This window comes from Alosa sapidissima, chromosome 3, assembly GCF_018492685.1.
Source record: "Alosa sapidissima isolate fAloSap1 chromosome 3, fAloSap1.pri, whole genome shotgun sequence".
Taxonomy (NCBI): domain Eukaryota; kingdom Metazoa; phylum Chordata; class Actinopteri; order Clupeiformes; family Clupeidae; genus Alosa; species Alosa sapidissima.
Window position 1 is genome coordinate 8,933,709 of NC_055959.1, and position 21,302 is coordinate 8,955,010.

At 44.6% G+C, this 21,302-nt stretch overlaps 1 protein-coding gene across 3 annotated transcripts; it reads right to left on the reverse strand.

Annotated features, from left to right (window-relative positions):
* Positions 1 to 469: 469 nt before the first annotated feature.
* traf7 (TNF receptor-associated factor 7) lies at positions 470 to 20,426 on the reverse strand. 3 transcript variants are annotated; one of them, XM_042086481.1, is made up of 21 exons: positions 20,281 to 20,426; positions 17,763 to 17,925; positions 17,386 to 17,443; positions 15,500 to 15,588; positions 14,441 to 14,557; positions 14,044 to 14,136; positions 13,615 to 13,648; positions 13,072 to 13,255; positions 12,739 to 12,873; positions 11,934 to 12,151; positions 11,409 to 11,482; positions 11,148 to 11,196; positions 10,905 to 11,032; positions 10,493 to 10,575; positions 10,314 to 10,353; positions 9,963 to 10,079; positions 8,905 to 9,027; positions 5,448 to 5,567; positions 4,532 to 4,663; positions 3,796 to 3,915; positions 470 to 3,118 (listed from the first exon to the last, which is right to left on the reverse strand). In XM_042086481.1, the coding sequence occupies exons 2-21, from the start codon at positions 17,886 to 17,888 to the stop codon at positions 3,104 to 3,106; spliced, it is 2,055 nt and encodes a 684-aa protein (XP_041942415.1). In that variant the 5' UTR covers positions 17,889 to 17,925; positions 20,281 to 20,426; the 3' UTR covers positions 470 to 3,103. The 3 variants fall into 3 exon arrangements, with proteins under 3 accessions (XP_041942415.1, XP_041942417.1, XP_041942416.1); XM_042086483.1 differs by lacking the exon at positions 20,281 to 20,426 and adding an exon at positions 19,826 to 20,248; XM_042086482.1 differs by lacking the exon at positions 20,281 to 20,426 and adding an exon at positions 18,013 to 18,036.
* Positions 20,427 to 21,302: the final 876 nt, after the last annotated feature.

The window sequence follows — 21,302 nt, forward strand, 5'->3', positions numbered from 1 at the left end:
ACTCTAATACAGTGGAAAAACCTATCTGGAGGGAATGTTCTAAGGGTTTGTAGTATAAAGATCCCAACAGAGCAATTAACATTTTTAGATGTCTACCGCTTTTGAGGGGTTTACAGTATAAAGATCCCTACAAAGACATAAAAAGCGGTCTTCTAAAAAGTAATGTTTTTCCATCAAGTCTAACAGCTCAGCAGTTGCTTGTTGTCGGCTTGTTTTTAATTCAGTATTAAGCAAGTAAATTACGCCTCAGCCTCAACGTAACTGCCCTATTTCCTGCGTGGTGCCTACGATGGTGTTCTCTAAATTTGATATACAAATCAATGCTTTGTTGGTACACTAGGGGGCGCTGGTTTGCTCAGAATGGCAAGCTATATGGCTTCCAAGTTGTATTTTATTCTACTTGAGTGGGAGGTGACAAGACAAACCCATTTAGAAAACAAATGCAGTCAAAATAACCACAGGTCACCACTTCAAAAACGTATAATGCTTTAATGGTAAAATCAGGCTTGCATGATTTTATTTTCAAATTTGTTTTGATTTTATTGTCATATTTCTTTACACAAGTGATGTTCTGCTTTTGTTTTATTTTTTTCTTTCCTGGTGGTTAAAGAAGAGAAAACCCAACCCTGAGCCCCAGCAGGTCTCCCACCCTCCCCACTCCACAGCACACTGACCCCCACCCATCCGTCCTCTGAGTGGGGTGGGCTGAGGAGGCTGCTGGAGCCATCCGACTGAGCTGGTGGTGCTCAAGGCCTGAGAAAGGAACCTGGCTGGATCGCATCATTGGCACAGCAAGAGCAAGTACACTTTGCAACATTCCCATACAAGGCTGTGCTGCTCACCCTGCCCCAGCGCCAAGCCAATCCCCATCCATCTATCCAACCAACCCCCACTGCGCCTGGTCGAGAGCTTCCCAGACTTTGGTGTCATGCCTCAGGCATCTGGAAGTGCCTGGGTCGGAGGATCGAACCCTCCACCACACCACCAGATAGATCACAGCATCAGGCCGCTGCTACAGCCCTGCCATTAGGCCTAGGGTTGCCTGGTGCTCCATGTCCACCTCACGTGTACGTGTTGCCTCAGCAGTGCAAACCTCCTGAACAGAGAACGTGGCGTTCTCTCTCGCTACATTAAAAGCAATCTGACGCCAATTCAGAGCTGCCAATGAGGCTTGATGAGATCACACACACTGCTCTGACAACAGGCTGCGCTGTACAAGTTGTCCCCCCCCACCCCCGCAAAACCCTTACTGCTGCAACTTTCTTAAAGGTTTGCATACTGATGATTTACAGTGGACAGACACATGGCATTTCTGGGACAACAAAAAAAAGGCGCCTAGCCTGGCAGCACTGCCCGTTTGGGCAAACCATGACAGAACTGAGGGCACACGGTCTGGTGCAGAGTGAGCAAAGCCATAGAACCTTTGACATGGAAATACTGCATAATACCATATACATCAATATATACATCTACGTGTGTGTGTGTGTGTGTGTGTATTGTGATGAAAAAGGCGGTTATGCAGTGAACGCACTTGGGAAAAAACGAGTTCTTAAAGGCTGAATTCAAAGAAAGCAGTAGCAGCAGCAGTAGCGTGGCCTTCCCCCGAGAAGCAGAAATGGCACTCAAGCTTTTAAGATGCTTATCTGGCACTCGGAACTAAAACACAAAAGACATTAGCGGTGTATACTAGCATGTGGAGAAAGCCAGACACAGTGATCACAAGGGAGAGTTGGCCCATACACATGGTGCAATACCTCTCTTTAGTGTTACAGTACATTATGTGGAAAATTGTGAATAACTAAATTCAATCAATTCATTTTCATTAGACGATGTACCTTACTTGGGTGACAAATTATTTTCCCTTTTCTAGATTCTGATAGTGATTCATTTTACACTGCTTGATTTTTTATCTTACAACTTATCAAAGCAAACAAAGCCAACTGATATTTTGATATAGTCCAGAGCTGAATTGTCATAGAGTGGCCAAATTGAATAGTGTCCACTTCTGACTCCAGAGGCATCAGGTTCCCACCCCTAGTGATCAAAGTGTTTCAAGTGTGTCAAAGCGCAAAAAAGTCTTTAGGTGCACTGGTGCAAAAAGGGAGGGGGCGGCGTGTATATGTGTGTGTGAGCGCGTGTTTGTGTGTGTGTGTGTGTGTGTGTGTAAGTAATTGTGGAACAGTCAAGGGGGAAATGGTAACTGGGAGTGTGTTGGTTGCAGGCACACATGAATCAAAAATAAACAAATAAAACAAAACTGCATTTTTCAGATCACACAGCCAGTACCCACATCACAAGTCAGTAGCAGTACCGCACAGCACTGCACTGCACAGCACTGATGACCACTCAGAGAGTGCTGGCTGAGAAGAATACTGCCATGGCAACCGCAAATGATGAACAGGCACTGGACTCTGCCCTCATCCCCCACCCCACCCCCAACACCTACAGAAGTACAGCCATACAGTAGGTACAGAACACTGCAAAGATCAGCACTCATCTGAAAGCCATGCTTTCTTGGTCTTTCAGGGTCATTCACCCTTTCTGTCTCTCTTCCTTAAGGTCCAGGTTAAAATTCATGTCTCTTTCCATGAGCAAAAAAAGCAAGGACTTATTTACAAGCATTAAAAACACAATTGTTATGACATGACATGATTCCGGTGTGGCGTCGATTCTTAATTAAAAAGACGTTTTGGTGACAAAGTGGAGTCCGATCCCAGAGCCCACTGACAGAACATGCGATTAAGGCAAACAGTCCAGCTTCATTTCAGCTGTACCCACGATAAAAACACAAATCAGACTTCCCATGATCCTCTGCGGCCTACGGAAATCCTTTTGGCATTCAAAAAGGACCACAGGTTCAAGTTCATCTCGGGATCAGAAGAATCCCGGAGGTGTGGGTTCTTTTTTGTGTTTTTTTAAAAACCTGCTCAGAAAAAAAACTGCGTCTTCTCTGAAATGTCACTGTAAAATCACACTGTACGTCAACAGAGTACATCGAAAGTGTGTTTTGGAGTTTACTTTGAAAACTTCGGCTCAGGACTGAAGATACATGAACCGTTGTCTGCTGGTAACCATTCATGATACAGCAATATCTGGGCCTCCTTTAGCAAGTCCACACCTGAGAAGACAAGAGAATGGAGGTGTTCAACCTGGCTTGACCATGACTTGCCCATGGCTTCAACCTGAGATTAGAGTTAAATTGATCGTGTCATTGTAATTCTGGCTTCAGAAAGTCAAATAAATCCTGCCCTGTCCTGCCTGTGCACTTGATCTACCTGGCTAAAGAGCTGTGCTACTGGTTTAATGAAAGTTTGAAACAAATATGTGTTAGAACTAGTGCTGTCTAAATTACTGAATTAATCTTCAACATTAATTTGAAAAAGAAAAAAAAAATGTTTTAAACAAATTACCGCCATTTAATCGCAAATTAATCGCAGGTGACTGCTATTGAGCCTCATTCACTTTCAGAGGCTGTAGTAAGCTCAGGTAGGGCAAGGATGAAGACCACGGTATAAACTCGACGATCTAATGCATCCATTGGCTTCACTTTGACCTGACACACTGGCATGTTAGCTAGAGGGCTAAATTTCACTCCGAATCTAGCCACCATTTAGGCAAAGGAGAAACTGGCATGGTCATTTTCAAAAAAGGTCTTTGAATTTGCTCTCTCTCTTTCTCTCTCTTCCATGTGAGAGCTGCTTGATTCTCTCTCTGCCCTGATGTCTTGTTTTCACATTTACATAGACTACCGTGAACCTCTTCGTAGCGCTCCCTACTGGTGAGCTGGGGTCTTACCTTAACCGTGCTGTCCACAGCGCCTGAGAAGAGGCGTCCTCTGGACACGGCCAACGCAGTCACGCTGCCCTGGTGCCTCAGCAGTGTCTGAGTGCAGATCATGTTGTCCATGCTCCACACCTACAGACAGACAGGCAGACAGGAGACACACACACACACACACACACACACACACACACACACACACACACACACACACACACACAAAAGTTAATCACAGCAAAGAAAACAGACAGTGAATAATTATAGCCTCCATATTGTATCAGTGCACTATTTATGCTTGTATTTCCAGTCCCATGTCTAGCAGCTGCCCCTTGGACCGATCCCATTAGCGGTGACATTAGGGGCCACCACGCTCAGTGAGCGCAATCATGAGTGGGGTAATGACTCCGCAAGCCTCTATCCTAGTGCCAAGACTGCGTGTGTGTGCATGATGGTCAGAGAGGTAGCTCTGGAGCTTACTGACCCTGAGGGAGCGGTCGTAAGATACACTGAACACATTGGTCTGGTCTGGTGTGTGTGTCTGGTGTGTGTGTGTGTGTGTGTGTGTGTGTGTGTGTGTGTGTGTGTGTGTGTGTGTGTGTGTGTGACGGTCAAGGGGGGGGGCTCCGGAGCTCAACGATCCTGATGGAGCGGTCATAAGAGGCACTGAAAATTTTGGTCTGGTCTGGCGTGCGTGTGTGTGCGTGTGTGTGCGTGTGTGATGATTAGAGAGGTGGCTCCGGAGCTTACTGACCCTGAGGGAGCGGTCGTAAGAGGCACTGAACACTTTGGTCTGGTCTGGTGTAGAGATGACGGCCAGGGCGTACACCGTACCCACGTGGCCTGTCAGCGTCCGCACCTGCTCCTTGGACTCAATGTCCCATACCTAGACAATAACAGAGACAGAGAGAGAGAGAGAGAGAGAGAGAGAGAGAGAGAGAAAGAAGAAAGGAAGGGAGAGAGAGAGAGAGAGAGAGAGAGAGAGAGAGAGAGAGAGAGAGAGAGAGAGAGAGAGAGAGAGAGGGAGAGAGGAAGAGAAGAGAGGGAGAGAGAGAGAGAGAGAGAAAGAGCAAACAAGAGGAGGAGAGACATTATGTAACAGGAGCATTAGGCAAGTGTCCAGCTCAATGTACTTATGGCCCAACGCATTTAGATATATTAGTCATTGGCTAATGAGGCTGCCGCTACACAGGTTTGAATCAAGTGAAGCCAAACAGGCGTGCTGCAAAGGTTCACCAGTTGCAAACGATCTAGTTAAATTGCTCAGAGTGTATATAAAAGAACAAAGAATCCATTGCCAGAAAAAGGTCCAGCAAGATCAATTATAGGCCAACTCAATATTGCTGGTCTTAAAAGGGTTCATCGAGTCTAGAGTTCTATAAGGCCTTATGACCAAGGATGTGGACTCTAAACAAGAAAATTGTGTTTACAAGGAAGAACCATTACTCTCAATCCATCTGATACAGACCAAGAATGCATTTATTCATGAACATATATTTGATGTTTCCTCAGAAGACTATGAAAACTTTAATTTTAAGAAATGACTGGTGGCATAACATTTAGGGAATTCTGAGCAAGGCACTTAAGCCCAAGTTGCTCGAGGGGTGGCTCTCCAAAATGTCGCTCTGGATAACTGCATAAAATATAAAAATTTCAAAAATGTCCCTTACGTGGATGAGGTTCTCGTAGGTGCCACACACAATGTGGTGATTGGTAACGGCGATGGAGTAGACACTGCCTCCTGACGTCTGCAGGACGTGGACACACTCCAGGGAGCGAATGTCCCAGATCTGGGGGATGGACAGGAAGGGGGGGAGGGGGGACCTCACGGTGTCAGAACACACAGATCTGAGACAGGCCTCATGCGACTGCACGCTCCAGTGGCCAGATTAGTTAGGCACACTCACAACTGCAGCAGAGGCATCAAACATGTAGACAATCTGTGCAATCTGTTGTGGGAATGTATTGTCCTGTTCCCATTATGAAAGGTTCTGCAAGTTCAATTGTATTTTTTAAATTATTTTTTTTTAGATAAAAGAGCATGTTGTATTTTACATGTAATATCTCAGTCTACAGTGTCTAGAGTAGAGTAGCTTTTTACTGCCCTAAGATAGTTTATTCCAAGTTAATAAGACTAGTCAGTATGTCAACATCGAGGTGTCGCCCTAGGCTTCAATATGCCACTACAAACATGGTAAAGACTAAAAAGCACGATACATATATTTATACTAACTACACTGTAAAAACTCAAATGAAAGTAAATATGAAATCCTAGCCCTCTTACATGTTCATGTATGTACAGTACCCTCCAGAATTATTGGCACCTCTGCTAAAGTTGACTAAAAATCAGTATAAAACATAATCTGTTGGTGATTTATTGTAATCTCACAATGAAAAAATACCTTCTTAAGCCTCCATTTGCCAATAAAACAGCTTGTTCTGTTCTGGTCTTATTCTCCTATGACACCCCATTAAGTTAGAGAATACAAAGCAAGGGATTTAAGACCGTTTGTCTTTACAAAATCTCCCCAGATCGTCCAGATTCCTAGGTCCACACTTGTGCATTGTCCTCTTTGACTCACCCCACTGTTTTTCTAACCTGTTTTCTAACTGTTCAGCAAACCATATTTGTTTTGATCTGGACATTTGTTTTGGTTCATTGACCTGATGAATGATCCAATCATGACTAACTTTTAGTGTCTTGGCAAAGATTGACAGATTTCCTTTGAAAATGTTGTTCTTGGTATTGATGAAACCATGCACCTTAATTAGGTTCCCAAGGCCTTTGGGAATAAAAACAGCCCCACAATAGCACAACCCCTCCACCATAATTCTCATTAGGCATGGGGTTCTTTTCAGTATAGCCATTCTTCTATGTATACCAAACACACCTAAAGTGTTTCTAGCCAAAGAGCGCAATTTTCATTTTAATCTGACAATAGACCAGACAAAGTCACTGTACCATTCAGTAACTCCTACTGTTTACATTGACTAAATAACTGGACAGGCTTTTACCTGGCATGCCCTCTAAATAATCTATTAGCAGTGAGGCCACTTTTGAAGATTTTTTTGGGAACTAGGTGACCCCAAGATGATACCTTTGTCTGTAACTCTCCAACAGTGGTTCTTATGGAATGTTTTGCCTATCATATTATTTTAATAATTGTTTTAACTGTAAATATAGGCATTTTCAAAGTACCTAGTTGTCATAGACATTCTCTGACTGACAAATGTCAACACACTTTCTTTTTTATTTAAATTTAGTGTATTCTCTTGTCTTTCCGATGTTGAAAAATGACTAGAGGATTTAGCCTCTGTGTGACTTTATTTTCATACCATAGTGAAAAAGAAGGTCATGAACTACTTCTGAAAGTTCACAGAAAGTCACTCTGATTAACCTAAATAAGTTGAAATTAGATAGGAAAATGCTTCTGTTAGGTTTTGTTTATAATATTTTTTAAGGGGTGCCATTAACTGTGAGCAACGTGTTTTAGTTAAAAAATATTTATTTCTTTATGAGATTTTCCTTTTTCTCAAAATAAATTTGCTTCCCTTCAAGGTTGGATTTTCCTAATTTTTTTCATTGTGAGATTACAATAAATCACCAACAGATTATTTTTTTATACCGGTTTTTAGTCAGTCAACTTTAGTAAGTAAGTATAAGTATAAATACTCTTTTGATCCCGTGAGGGAAATTTGGTCTTTGCATTTATCCCAATCCGTGAATTAGTGAAACACACTCAGCACACAGTGAACACAGTGAGGTGAAGCACACACTAATCCCGGCGCAGTGAGCTGACTGCTACAGCGGCGCTCGGGAGCAGTGAGGGGTTAGGTGCCTTGCTCAAGGGCACTTCAGCCGTTCCTACTGGTTGGTGTTCGAACCGGCAACCCTCCGGTTACAAGTCCGAAGCGCTAACCAGTAGGCCCCCAACTTTAGCAGAGGTGCCAATAATTCTGGAGGGTACTGTATATAGGCAAAGAAAAAAAGCCATGCAACACAGTCCGCTTGTGAGTGTGCTTTCTCTAACTGGCAGCAACAGGCGTTGCATAACTGTATGCCTCCACTTTGACAGGCACCATCATTCTTACTGGGGAGGTGGAGATATGTATTGCAGGATAAGCACAGCCTGGCACGGCAGTGTGTGATGTTAAAATGTAAACTGTGAATGTAAACACAGTCCAGTGTTTGTTAACCATTATGAAGAGAGCTCTGCTTGAGCGGGGCCTAACACACCCTCTCTCTCTCTCACACACACAGCTATGTGGTCTTATCAGCTGTGCAAGGAGAGACTAAAAATGTCTAAGAGCTGCAGAGCCACAGCTGTAAGCCATCAACTCCATCTCCATGGCAACAGTGCAGTAGTGCAGCACTCCTCTGCCAGTGGAGAGAATGTAGAGAGTTTACATGTATGTCCCGCCCCTTAAAACACACCAAGGAATGTACAAGGGGAAAATGTGAGTGCATACATGCGGGAGTATGAATGTGTGTGTGCGCGTGTGTAAGGGAGGCTAAGGAGATAATAAAAACTGTGTCCGCCTGTCCTTCTCTCACTCTCTCCCTCCCTTTCTCTGTTCAACAGTGGAATGAAGATGAAAGCCATTCTCTCTCTCTCTCTCTCTCTCGGACACATTGGCATACACACACGCACATTCACTAAAACACACACACATGCAAGCAAGCGCACACACACACGCACATTCACTAAAACACACACACATACACATGCAAGCAAGCGCACACACACACACACACACACACACACACACACGTATTGATGCTGGCAGAGGCAGTAGCGTTCTGTCTGCTTCCTGTCTCCGTGTCCCAGGGGCCTTAATTAGACAACTTGAGATGACAAGAGGGGGGCCTCTGTGTCCACCCCTCCCCCAGTCATCCACGGACACTCCCTTCCCTTCGCTCTCCTGCCTGTTCGCTTCATGACCACCCAGAAAGAAAGAGACTCCTCTCTTTCCAGGACCAGCTCCCATTCTCACAACCCATTATAGTCCCATTTTAAGAAATGATCCCCAACTATGCAAACAGACATGACAGAAGAGATTTGTATTCATTCTGCATCTGCCTCTGTAACGGGGTGTGGCGTGGCGTGGTGTGGTTAAGGTTCTGACCTTGATGGTCTGGTAGGATCCGCTGTAGAGATGGTTCTGGGAGGCCACCAGAGCCCTCACCCAGTGATTCAAGCCAGTCAGCTCCTTCTTCAGCTTCAGCTCCGTCCCCACTATATCCCACACCTGAGTCACACAGAGAGAGAGAGAGAGAGGGGGGGGGGGGGGGGGGGCAGAGAGAGAAAGAGGGGGACAGAGAAAGAGGGGGGGGGGGGACAGAGAGAGAGAGAGAAAAACACTTTCAGAGTTCTGTCCCAACTATATTGCACACCCATGATGTCCATGTCTGAATGTCACACACATTCATTCAAAGTCTGTCAGTGTGTGAGTGGGGACACTTTCAGTTTGAGTCCTGTGGCCACATTACCCCTCAAACAGAGAGAAAAACACTTTCAGATTGAGTTCAGCACACACACACACACACACACACACACACACACACACACACACACACACGGGTGAGTTGGGGGTGGAATATGCTTCCAGTGAAGGCCAACAGTGAGATAAGAAAGTGGTGCAACACTGAGTTCGGAGTGAGCAGGAAAGTCCCTCTGAGATGAGATCACCGCTGACAGCACCCCTCCTCCCATTCCACTGGCCATCGCCATGGCGACAAGGAGCACAGCATGTGCTGTGAGGTGGCGCAACATTCAGCAACCGCTAAATTAAATTTCAAACCCCACAGAGAGAGAGAGAGAGAGAGAGAGAGAGGAGAGAGAGAGAGAGAGAGAGAGAGACAAGAAAAAGTACTACTCCCCCCCCATAGAGCATTACAGCCATATTTCCACCATCATCCTACAGCAAATTTTGTGCTAGAGTGACTTCATCTAATTAGTTACAGGAACTCAACTGGCACTAATCTCCAGGTAGACTGTTCCTGCTTGCAGAGAAACTGTAAAATGTCTGACTTCTCCTTGCTGCAACAATCCCTCATAAAAACACAACCTTCTTGGGCACAGACAATGTAATTACTTTGTGGGTTCCAAATCACCGGTGCCAAAACAATGACGACCCACACCGAGCACTGAGCCTAGGTGTAGCCAGCACGCGCTGTTGCTAACCTTAATGGCCTTGAGGGAGCCACTGAAGAGCATGTTGTGCGAGGAAACCAACGTGCAGACAGGGTTGTCATGAGCCCGAATGGTGTTTACTTTCTGTAGCGTCTGAATGTCCCAAACCTAACAGAGAGAGAGAGAGAGAGAGAGAGAGAGAGAGGAGAGAGAGAGAGAGAGAGAGAGAGAGAGAGAGAGAGAGAGAGAGAGAGAGAGAGAGAGAGAGAGAGAGAGAGAGAGAGAGAGAGAGAGAGAGAGAGAGAGAACAACACCAATGAGAGTGACACAGTAGTACATGGCTACTAAAAAGGATCATGTGTGTGTGTGTGTTAAACAGAGTGAGAGTTCTGCTGCTCTTACAATGATGGTGCAGTCTGCCGAGCCGCTGTAGAGACGGTTCCTGTGTCAGAGTGAGAGAGAGAAAACAAGATAAGTGTGACTCATAGATAGCACCATGGAAAACTGGGGTCTATTGTCCAGCCAAGGATAGGGGTAGGGGGGGGTTACACAGTGAAAGTGTTTATTCGTCCACCACCTACCCCTGAATGCACAATGCCAACACAATGCCATCGTGACCCTCCAGAGTCTTCTGGCACTTGTATGTGGTGCAGGTGTCCCAAACCTGACAACATCAACCACAGAGGGAGACAGGGGGGAGAAGGAGAGAGAGAGAGAGAGAGGGAGGGGGGAGAAGGAGAGAGAGAGAGAGAGAGGGAGGGGGGGAGAAGGAGAGGGAGACAGGGGGGAGAAGGAGAGAGGGAGGAAGGAAGCAGTGAGAATTGTGAGGAACTTGGCTAAAGTCATCAACAGAGACTATTGTATTTTTCCTCTCTATTGTTGCGTTATTTTTGTTGTATTTTATCATTCTTTTACTTTTGTTGATTTGCCTGGACAAGCACATTGGTACAACTCATGTTTATGTCATACAAATAAACATGACTCAGCATTTACCTTGATGGTTTTGTCGGAGGAGCCGCTGAAGAGTAGGTCTCCCGTGGAGTAGACACACAGACACCAGACTGGGCCCTGATGCCCCACAAACGTGCCCTTACACTTGAAGATCTGCTGAGGGTCATAGGCTGTGGGACAGGGAAGCACAAATGGCATTTGGCAAATTGACATTCAAGATCTCTTCGTCTCAGAGAAGAGTGGACAATACACAATGGTGAGGTGGAGAGAGAGGATGGTACTTACATCCTAGGATGCCCATGTTCAACCTGGCATTTATGTGTGACAGTTCATCCTGCATATGCCAAAACAGAAAGAAGGAAAAACATCAGCAGCAGAATCAAACCAACAATCAGCCAGAGGAACCCTAGCAAACAGGTCCGCAAATTACAGCATGCATCCCATTGCCATCAATGAAGAGCTGGACAACAATTATGAAAACACAGCTGTGAGTCCCAAGTGAGTATAAAGGCGAGTGGCAGCGCGTGGCAAAGAGTTGGGACTCACGTTGAGCATGGAGGCGTCTCTGCGGAACTCCATCAGGTCCTCGCTCAGCTTACTCTGGTTCTCATCCAGAACATCTGCCAGAAGAGAGCATGACTTATCAGCATCAATAGAGCAAATAAACCCTTGGCTCAGTTTGGAAGTGGTCACAGTTTTGAAAAAAAAAAAAAAAAAAGAGTTCAATTACTCTTCCAGGTTTCGCACAATGACTTCGGAGCCAAGAGCAGGGGTGGAAAACTCTACGGCAAAGAGAAACTACATATACTAAATAACAATGATGGTATAAAGTTAGCAATGAAGAATGCTAATCGTCTACTGGAGAATAATGATGGCAACGTTAGTAACCACGTGGTGGTAGTGTAGTGGTTAAGGAGCTGGGCTAGCATTGCCGGAACCATGAAAGGCTCTGGTTGCTCCGGGGACACTGTAATCGCTTGTAATATAGCTGACATACTGTATGTAAGTCACTTTGGTCAAAAAGGGTCTGCTAAATGTAATGTAATGAAGAATGCTAATCAGCTCACTCACCAAACTTGAGCTCCAGGTTCTTCTCCAGCTGGTCTAGCTTCTCAGACAGCTTGCCCAGCATGGAGCGCAGGAAGGAGATGTCCTGGTCCTTCTGGGCCAGCGTCACCTGCATCTCGTGGAAGCGGTCGTCTGTCTGCTGTAGGAACTCTTTCAGGCCCTCAAACTTGCACACCTCCAGGTGGGTCTCGTACGTGTCCTGGTTTCCAATGAAGGTGCACCTAGATGGAGATTGTGGACCACAGAGAAGAGGCTAGTGATTAGACGGGAGAGGCTACTATTAATCAACAGCTACGCTGGCCAACTTTTTAATGACCTGCAATCAATCATCATCAGACTCTGCACACTCAAAGCACCATGAAACCCCACAGACGCAGCCAGATTAATGAAGTTATAAACCGCTATGAGGAGACAAATGAGAACTCCGTCAGTTTATTTGTCCAATAAACAAATCTATTCAAAGTTCTGTTCCATTCTAAGTTCTGTGCCAACTTACAGGCTGAATCAATACCACTGGCCTCTGCAACTGCCACCTATTTACTCAAACATGTTTTATGCTAGCCATATTGGATATTAAATTCATGGATTGGAATCTGCTGTGTCAAAGAGCCAAATCAAAGCATGATTGTGGAACCATGTGTGATTACAAAGTGTGTGTTTTGTGGTGTGTGTGTGTGTGGTCCAACAATGCTTGGCAGTTGGCACAAAACAAACTGCTTTAACACAATACTCTACAGCAGCCTGCGATTACTTGAAGCAGAGACAAAAATAAAAATGTACAGTGTGGTTGCTATGGTAGCACTCTTACCCATATTTGGAGTGGGGGCACTTGATGTGCTCACATTCCTTTAGGTGAGCCTCCAGGTTCATGGTGAGCAGTGGCGGGCAGCTGGGGTTGTTAGGGCAACGCACCGGCCGATAGTCGCAGCTGACCTCATGCTCTCTACCATGGGGCAGAACAAAAACAAAGCCATCATTCCGCTGATGCATTCACCAGAACATGTTCACTACAACTAACAAACTCTAAAAGCTTCTGAACTCCAAGATAGAAGGGAGGCAGCATATGCTGCAACTGCTGCAGCAGCTGGCACACACACATACACACTAATCAGCTGAGTCAGGAAGGTTTTAGCACACTCACTTCCTGGTGCTGAGCTTGATGGTGAAGGGACAGCCTAGAGGGTCCACTTCAAAGGCACCGGGCTTGCCGGACGCCGCCGGGCGACATCCGTACTTGCAGTGGATGAAGAGCTCGCCGATCTGCTCCGCCACGGCGATGTTGTTCACCACCACCGTCAACTTGGAGTTGTCCACAGGACACTTCTCTGAAGAGAGAGAGAGAGAGAGAGAGAGAGAGAGAGAGAGAGAGAGAGAGAGAGAGAGAGAGAGAGAGAGAGAGCAATTTCAACACTCTGAAATGACAACATCCACTAAAACCTCAGACCGCTATAAGAGAGAAGATAGCAGAGGTAGAACCTGTGGCTACTTCTGTGAAAACAGAAAAAGAGGAAACGTGCATATCCTCTCTGACTAAGCCCTGCGTGTATGTTGTCATTGAGACACAATGCACCATTCACTGGATTCACCTGACCAAGCCACTGCTACTGCGTATATGCATAACATATGTAATCACATGAATGAATGTTAACAACTCACATATGACAAAAAAAAAATGATGTTGTACCTGAAGTCAAGGCACACCTCCTGCAAAAGGTGTGCTGTAGGTCCAGAAGAGAGGGGTATGGGGTCGTGAAGAATCACATTGGGGTGGCCACACAGAGACAAACAGAGAGAGAGACAAAATGAGGCACATGAGTGTTAGTTAAATGGCAAAGGCAACCTTTCAGAGTTGGCGCTCCTATTGAGCGCTCATTTCCAGTCGCAGTTGCAGTGTTGGACCGGCCACGGTAAATGGGTCAATGAGGCGAACGTTCCCAGCACAGCACTGACAGGAAATCAATAGATGGCGCCGATCCCAGACGCATGACAAGCGTCGCTTCCACAAGACCACCCCGCTCCCCCGGGGAGAGAGAGAGACCAGAGAGAGAGATAGAGAGGGGGACAGATAGAGAGGGAGGGAGAAAAGAGTGCGAACAGCTGACTGTTGACTCACCCCACAGGTGGTGATGACGGGGTCCTTGAAAACACTACAACACAGCTGGCAGCACAGCTTCACTGAAGGCTGCTCCGCAAACACCTGAGGCTCCTGGAGGAAGGAAGGAGAGAGGGGGGACACATGAATTAGAGAAGAGAGGAGGAGAGACGATACAAAAAGACACAGAATGAAAAAGAAGAGAGTGGAGAACCGAAGGCAGCTAAAAACACTACGTTAGAGACAGACAGTAGAATAATGAGAGATAAAGACCGAAAGAGAGAGAGAGAGAAAGAAAAACCAAGAGAGAGAGAGAGACCGAAAGAAAGAAAGAACAGAAAGAGAGAGAGAAAGAATGATAAAGGACAGAGACAGTGCAGGTCTACACAGGAGTGTGGGCGGCTGGCCAGAGACTCACCGTGTCCTCCTCTTCCTCGTGGAGGGAGAAGGTGGAGCGGAGGGACATGTTGGACTCGGAGTGCAGGGAGCGGACAGAGATGGCCGAGTCGGAGCGCCGCGGTGTGCTGATGGGGGGCTGGAGGGGGGGGGGAGGGGGCAGAGCTTAGCTCGGTCACTCAAGAACAGCACCAGAGCTGCTCTGTTGTCTTACTACACAACAATGCTGCTCTGACACTGCTGTCGTTCATAAAGTCACCAAGTGCTGTTCGCGCTCCAGTGCCATCCTCAACAGTGCAAAACTACTTGGGTTTCACTACAGACTACCCAGAATCATTATCTTTCACATACACAACATATTTCATAGGGCCCTAGTAGACATACTGTATAGTGCAAAATCAGTCAATGAGCAGTGTCTAATGCCTGAGCTAAAGTCATTATGTGGTGTGAGAACTTTGAGCTGGCCTATAATCATCGTGATTACGGTCTTGCTCATGCTAAAAAAAAGATTTTGTACAGTTATTAGACTTTGCCCATCATTTAAATTAGGGCCAAGAAGGTCCCTCATTTAACTATCCAGCATCTTATTGTATGTTATAGACTCTCTACATTGTCGGCCTTTGTAGTTAATTGAGTATGACACTGAAACGTCCAACCATTAATTTGTCTGCAGTAATATATTAAACATGAAACACAAACTAGGCAGACAGATGCAAAGTTGCAGATGGTTTAAGAAATGTCCCCAAATAACAAGAGTCTGTTGGTCCGGTCTTATCTAGCCAGCCAGCTCTCAGCAGCACTGATCAGTGTGCCAGTCAGACATCAGAGTAGCCTAATGCTTCAGCAGATCTAACGGCTATGGAGGAGCTAGCCAAGCCGAGAGCTGTCCGTACATACACTATGCAACAGATTAAATAAGGAAACATTTTAGATTACTATACTGTTTCAAACCTCTAAATCATAAAGTTGTATAATTGTAAATGGTATTCTGTAACGCTAGCATAAATTCGGTGAGGACAGAATACGAATACTCTGATAGAAAAAGACAGATGAAAAGGCATCACAGTGGCCTGGTGGTTACCATGTCATCATCATCACGGGGAGAGTACGTCAAAGTGCTGGAGGATGAGGGGGTCCTGCGGTGCTGTTTGTAATTGTTGGACGTCTCCGCTGCAAAATAAGCGCACCACAGATGACAGCATGTTTTAACACCCTCTGCCGAATCGCTTCAGGGTGAGGAAACGAAAACATAGGGCAGGCAGTGTCACCGAGAGAAGAGCTTCCCTAAAAGGTCTGCAAGCACACATCCTCTTAAAGTCAGGTGCAGCCGCCGGCCGTGCCAGACCGGGCAAAGTGCTCTCGGACAGGATGCGTCTGATCCTGCTCTGGTCCTCTGGGCTCTGAGCTCACCACGCTATCTGCGCTCTGTGCCTTGACCTGGGCGAGAGGGCAGGCGGCACTGCATGGCCGCCACCAGCTGTGCCCTGTTCCAAGAATCACCAGAGTGCTGCTGTTCACTGGGTACTTGACTAGTATAATCATCCTATGTTGTTTTTCATGTTTTAATTATTACATTTTAAACTATTGCCCTTTTATGCTGCCTGAAAAAATATTTCACAGGGGGTACATCAGAATAGGATTTATTTTCTGTTTATTATAGCTCTGTAAACACTGAATAACAAACCACTTCATCTTGAAACTAGTTTCAGTTAATTACACTAGATTGTCTTTGTTGAGTACAGCAGAAAGTATAATAGTAATAATTATACTCAGACCAGAGTTTCCGCTAGAAAAAAATGGTGCCTGTCAAAGTGACCGGCAGAGGTTTCGTTTTCCGGACATTTTGATGATATGCCGGTCAAATATCCTATTATCCCTTCTTAATTAGTCAAATTGAGGAAAACTGGAGACAGGCTATGTAGCTTAAAGAATAACATAATCAGGCTGTATAGAATGCAACATGATCATTAGCCTAACTTAAACATGCCTAACAAGATCTAGCCAGTATCTTTTCATGGACAGCAAGAGTCCGCTTCGTTCGTTGTTTTAAAAAGGCTACGTTGTTTGTTGCTGCTCCAGTGGTGGCTAACTTACACAGATGCGCACACACAAGAATGAGCGCTCACACCACTACCCCCCCTAATGCTATGCCTCTTTATTTGATAACAATAAATTAAGAAATGTTTCCTATTCTGGGAAATGTTTAGTTTCTTTTTCTTTCGGCCGCGGTTCAATGATACCGTTTAATTGTGCCAGAAATTATCTGCGGACCAGTAGGCCTAATCGCCTCGTCGAGGAGGCCCTAACCCTGCAGATCATAGACAGAGAACGCATAGGCCTACTGTATGCTTTGGGTAAAGAACACTTTGCATGTCCAGTGTACACGGAGAATGACAATGTCTTGGAGCGGCCACACCCCCCGCAACTTCACTTCCAATGTCACTGATTCCGACAGATACGCCCGACACTTGACGTTACCAATTTATCATCATCCATCGCGTCTGGCCTCTGAAAAAACTTTTAAGGCTAGTCTGCCTGGGCCTGGCCATGTTTGAACCGCCTCACTCATTTGTTCGTTGTTTAACATGGACGTTTTAAGCGTGCGCTTCCTATTTGAAATGCAGCATAGGCTATGCGTGTTGTTTAATAGCTTACTTTTTAAACGGTAGAGCCTGTTCATTTAAAAACATAGCCAGAAGACGTATAATATAGGCTTACATATTAAGGCTTATTCTCAAATTCAGATTGCATTAGGGGACGGGATTATTAGCCAATTTCAATCGGACAATTTGACCGGAGAGATTTAATTTTGTCGGACATTTCATTTTTTTTCCGGCCAATGTCCGGTAATTACCAGACAACGGAAATCCTGACTCAGACACAAATCATTTGAAACCATGGGCCGACTGGGCGAATGAGTGAATTGTTTATGTATAATACCACGGAAGGGGGGGGGGGGGGACTCACCTTTTGCAACCGGGGCAACGGGTGAAAACGTAGGGCCAAAAGTAGTCTCCATTCTGTTCTGTTGTGCATAAAAACAGAAAAGTTTTCACTGAGTTCCATGGACAGTCAACGAGGTAAGGTAACTAATTAAGTTTAATTCATGGCAAGCGGTTCATCGTCTCCCCAGAGTGCTGCTTTGTAGTTTCACTCTATACTATCAAAGCATTACACTGAGTCATCAGCGCAGGAAGACACCTTTGACCACAGCAGTTTACAATTTACTCAAAGCACACACTTTGTCCTCTGGGTAGCTGAAACCATTGGTTTTTACTGCCACTATAAACACTCAGTAATACCACAACAAGATCAAGAGGGAGGGTGCGATTTGGCCTCCTTACCCCGTTGATGTTGTCGGCGGAGGAAATGTTGGCGTTGACGTTGGCGATGGTGGCAGCTGCTGTTGCTGCTGCTACTGCAGCGCCTCCAGACAATCGATTGTAGCGCGTCGACTTACTCGAGCTCATAATCCAGAGCGGCCTCGGGAAACTGAGCTTTGGGAGCCTGGAGAATGACCCAAACAGACGGTCAGGAAGACAGACTCGCAAACATTCTGACGTACCAACACAGGCCCAGAGAAAAGCATCTTACCTGACTCAGCAGGTGGCACAACACAACTCATGGAAGAGCTACCTGCTATGTCCTGTGCGTGGACAGCATTTCATTACAGTATATGATCATTCATGAAAACACTTTACAGGAACTAGTTTTCACAGATTCAAGTCGAGAGGACTTTTTCATTGATTCTTCACACTTCTGTCGGTGTACATCAGTCAACATTCTATGTACATAACAATGCATGTGACATTTATGTATATAAACCAAGACTCTACTGTGAAATGTTATGCATTTCCATATGTAAAGTTGCAGACTTCAAGGGAGCAACTAAAGACTCCATATAAGGATGATGGAAATGTCCCCACTGATACTCTATTAAATCTAAATAAACCCTGCACGTCTCTGCTCCTTGGATGGGATCCTTGACATTACTTGTCCTCAGTAATTAAACTTTCTACGCCAAATAAACTGTCTTGAGTATTTAAGAAATTGCAAAGGAATGCTGATACATGACTCTCATGAGGACCATGGGCTTGGCAAACACCTGCTAAGACAAGAAATCTTTAATTGACTGTGTGACCAAAGAGCCCTTTGAGAGATCCTGTACATAACCAGCCATTTTCCTTTAGACGATACCTGGTGTTTGTGCTGTTCTTTACGGAGAGATTTCCCAAAAAGAACTCCAGTGTCCTGAATCATAACCTACTGCCTGTATATGATAATATCTTACAAAATCACTAGTGCCCTATATTATACTAACTGAGAATGAAACGGCTAACTACACCTAGAAACTACTTGAGCATGAAATGTACCACAAGATCATGTAGATATATAAAACTGAAGAATCTCACCCTTTCCTAACATAGCCAAACCCACAACTTTTTTACAAAATGGTAGCCAAAATGCATATGGCATCCAATATACTAACTCAATAAGAATATTTTTCACCATGTTCTTAAACTACTGCTTGAAAAGGCCTCAAGTAAGTTGTAAAAGACTTTTAAATTTCCACTTAAAATGTCGAAATTACCCAACAATAATATAAAAATAACAACTTCATATCACAAAACGCATTAGATGGCTTCTTTCTGAAGTTGTTCAGGATCTACTTCTACTAGTCCTTCCAAATGATGTAAACAGAAAGGCATGCGGGTCAGGTCATTTGGGGAGCCGTTTCTTTTAACCAATGAGACTTGAAGAAATGTAATCCTTTTTCTACGTCATTACTTTTGTCCAAATTCCCGTCAGAGACGCTTCAGTAGGGGGCGGAGGACTTAGAGGTCTGATGGGACATTTTACCGAGCTAAACCACTGTACATGACATGAGCAAATCCATCTAACATGTATAGGCCCTACATCTCTAATGCGTTTAACAAAAAAAGACTGTAAAAAGTAGGCTATACCAAACGATCCCTAAAGTTCCAATACAATCAACAACAGTAAATCTTAACCAATTCACTAAAATTGGATAGGCTAATTAGAACAAGGACTCCTCGGCTAACAAACTAGTAAACATATATCCCAGATGACACAAACTGCCAAACAATAACGTTATATCAAATAGTGGCATGATACGAAGTGATATTATTTCAGACTGAGGCAAGGTTATATGACACTTCAGTTACGAGTGTTTAAGTTAAGTTAAATGTAGGGTAAGTAACGTTAAATGTAGGGTAAATAACTTAGTGTAACTTAGCCATGTTCCTGACAAATACCAAGGCAAGCTAGCAAGCTAGCAGGCTGACGTTACATGGTCTAAAAACAATGCCGATGCTCTATTCGGCCATCTGCGCAAATAAACTCCATAGTTGACTACAATACCATATAACAGAACAACTTGTATTACCTTTATCTCCGCACGGCTCTTGATTGATATTAAGGGATGGCGCAACGAACATGATGAAAAGTCACTATCAGCTATGGCGTGACAGGAATCCTTCCTGAATCACACAAGACTACACTATGCGTTTCTAAGCTTGCATAACGATGACATTCTACGGTATAACAATCATGTTTGATGTCTTTGCTGTCTGTTTTACATACAAACTACAATGTACAAATCGGTAAGAATGGCACACTGCTAGTTTGTCTTAATGGTAGTTCACGTTGCCATAAAGCTAACGTTAACGTTACCCTGCTATCGCAAACTAGCTCTAGATAAATTGCACAAACGGTTTAGAGCCCAATTATTGGGCAATCCGTATTGAAACACTTGGCGTAACATAATAACCATTTTACATTGCAGTAAAATCATAGCAAATCGAAATATCGGTAACGATCATGGAGGGGAAAAAATCTCACCATTGATGCTACACCACAATCTGCAGATGAAATTCTCATCTTCCTCTCTACCACACTCCTCAAACAACAAACCCGGACTTCTGTGAGTTGTAGTGCGCTACGTCTAGACGCCATATTGGTCAATGGACAATATCTTACACTGGACTACAAAGCCCCACAAATCATTTCGGTGCGTTCCTTAAATGTAACCATCATTGGTTAGTTTGTTAACATTCCGCCCAATTTGCACACTTTCATTGGTGAATTCCAAGAGCAATCTGTGAACATCACAACATCCTTCTCCACTGTAATTGTTCACAGATGTGGCTGCTTCTCTCATCCAAGGAATAACCTTCCTCCAAGCGGCTGCCATAGGCACGTGTTTGATGGTGTGATCGAATAAACGTGTTGGGAATGTGAGGAGTAGGCTAGCCTAGGCTAGTCGCATGTTTCTGATCCTGTGAACATTCCTGTCAGATATTTTAGAAAAATTCCTATCACTAGGAATGTATCTAGCCCATCAAAAGTATGAAGATTGATTTGTTTAGGCCTATTTAGTATAGGCTACAACTGATTTGTACATTTGCAGATCACTTGGATGAAACGGCCGAGGCCTACCACAACACCTGCGGTTTTAGTCTGCACCCAGAACTTTTTAAATCGACTGGCAGGTTCCAGTCTGGAAATGAAAGACACTTGGGGTTCAGGTTTCTAGGACTCCACCATTTTATATGACTAGCTACATATCCTCACTGTAGTCATGGTTGTACTCAACAGAAGAGGGTGCTGTTTGGTCAGTCATAATTCATCAGCACAAAGACCCAAGTTCCTTAAAGCCTCTGGTTGAACTATTTACCCTATGTCAGTGACCCTGTTACAAATTCCCAAATTTGAGGAGCGTTTGTGTGACATGATATATGAATCTCTCAGAAAACCATTGTAAGCTCAGCAACTATCCCACCACATGAATGTTGGAGATTCTATTCAACATATGGAAGGATCATTTATGTGTCTGTTCTGATTCTGTGATAATAAACAATTTG

What these genes read in the sequence shown, in the direction of transcription:
- traf7 (XM_042086481.1), bottom strand. Translation starts at nt 17,888, where the DNA reads ATGAGCTCGAGTAAGTCGACGCGCTACAATCGATTGTCTGGAGGCGCT. An exon ending in CCTCCGACAAAACCATCAAG is followed by an intron (nt 10,576 to 10,904) that starts GTAAATGCTGAG and finishes TGATGTTGTCAG; the next exon opens with GTTTGGGACACCTGCACCAC. An exon ending in GATCCTACCAGACCATCAAG is followed by an intron (nt 5,568 to 8,904) that starts GTCAGAACCTTA and finishes TCCATCCCCCAG; the next exon opens with ATCTGGGACATTCGCTCCCT.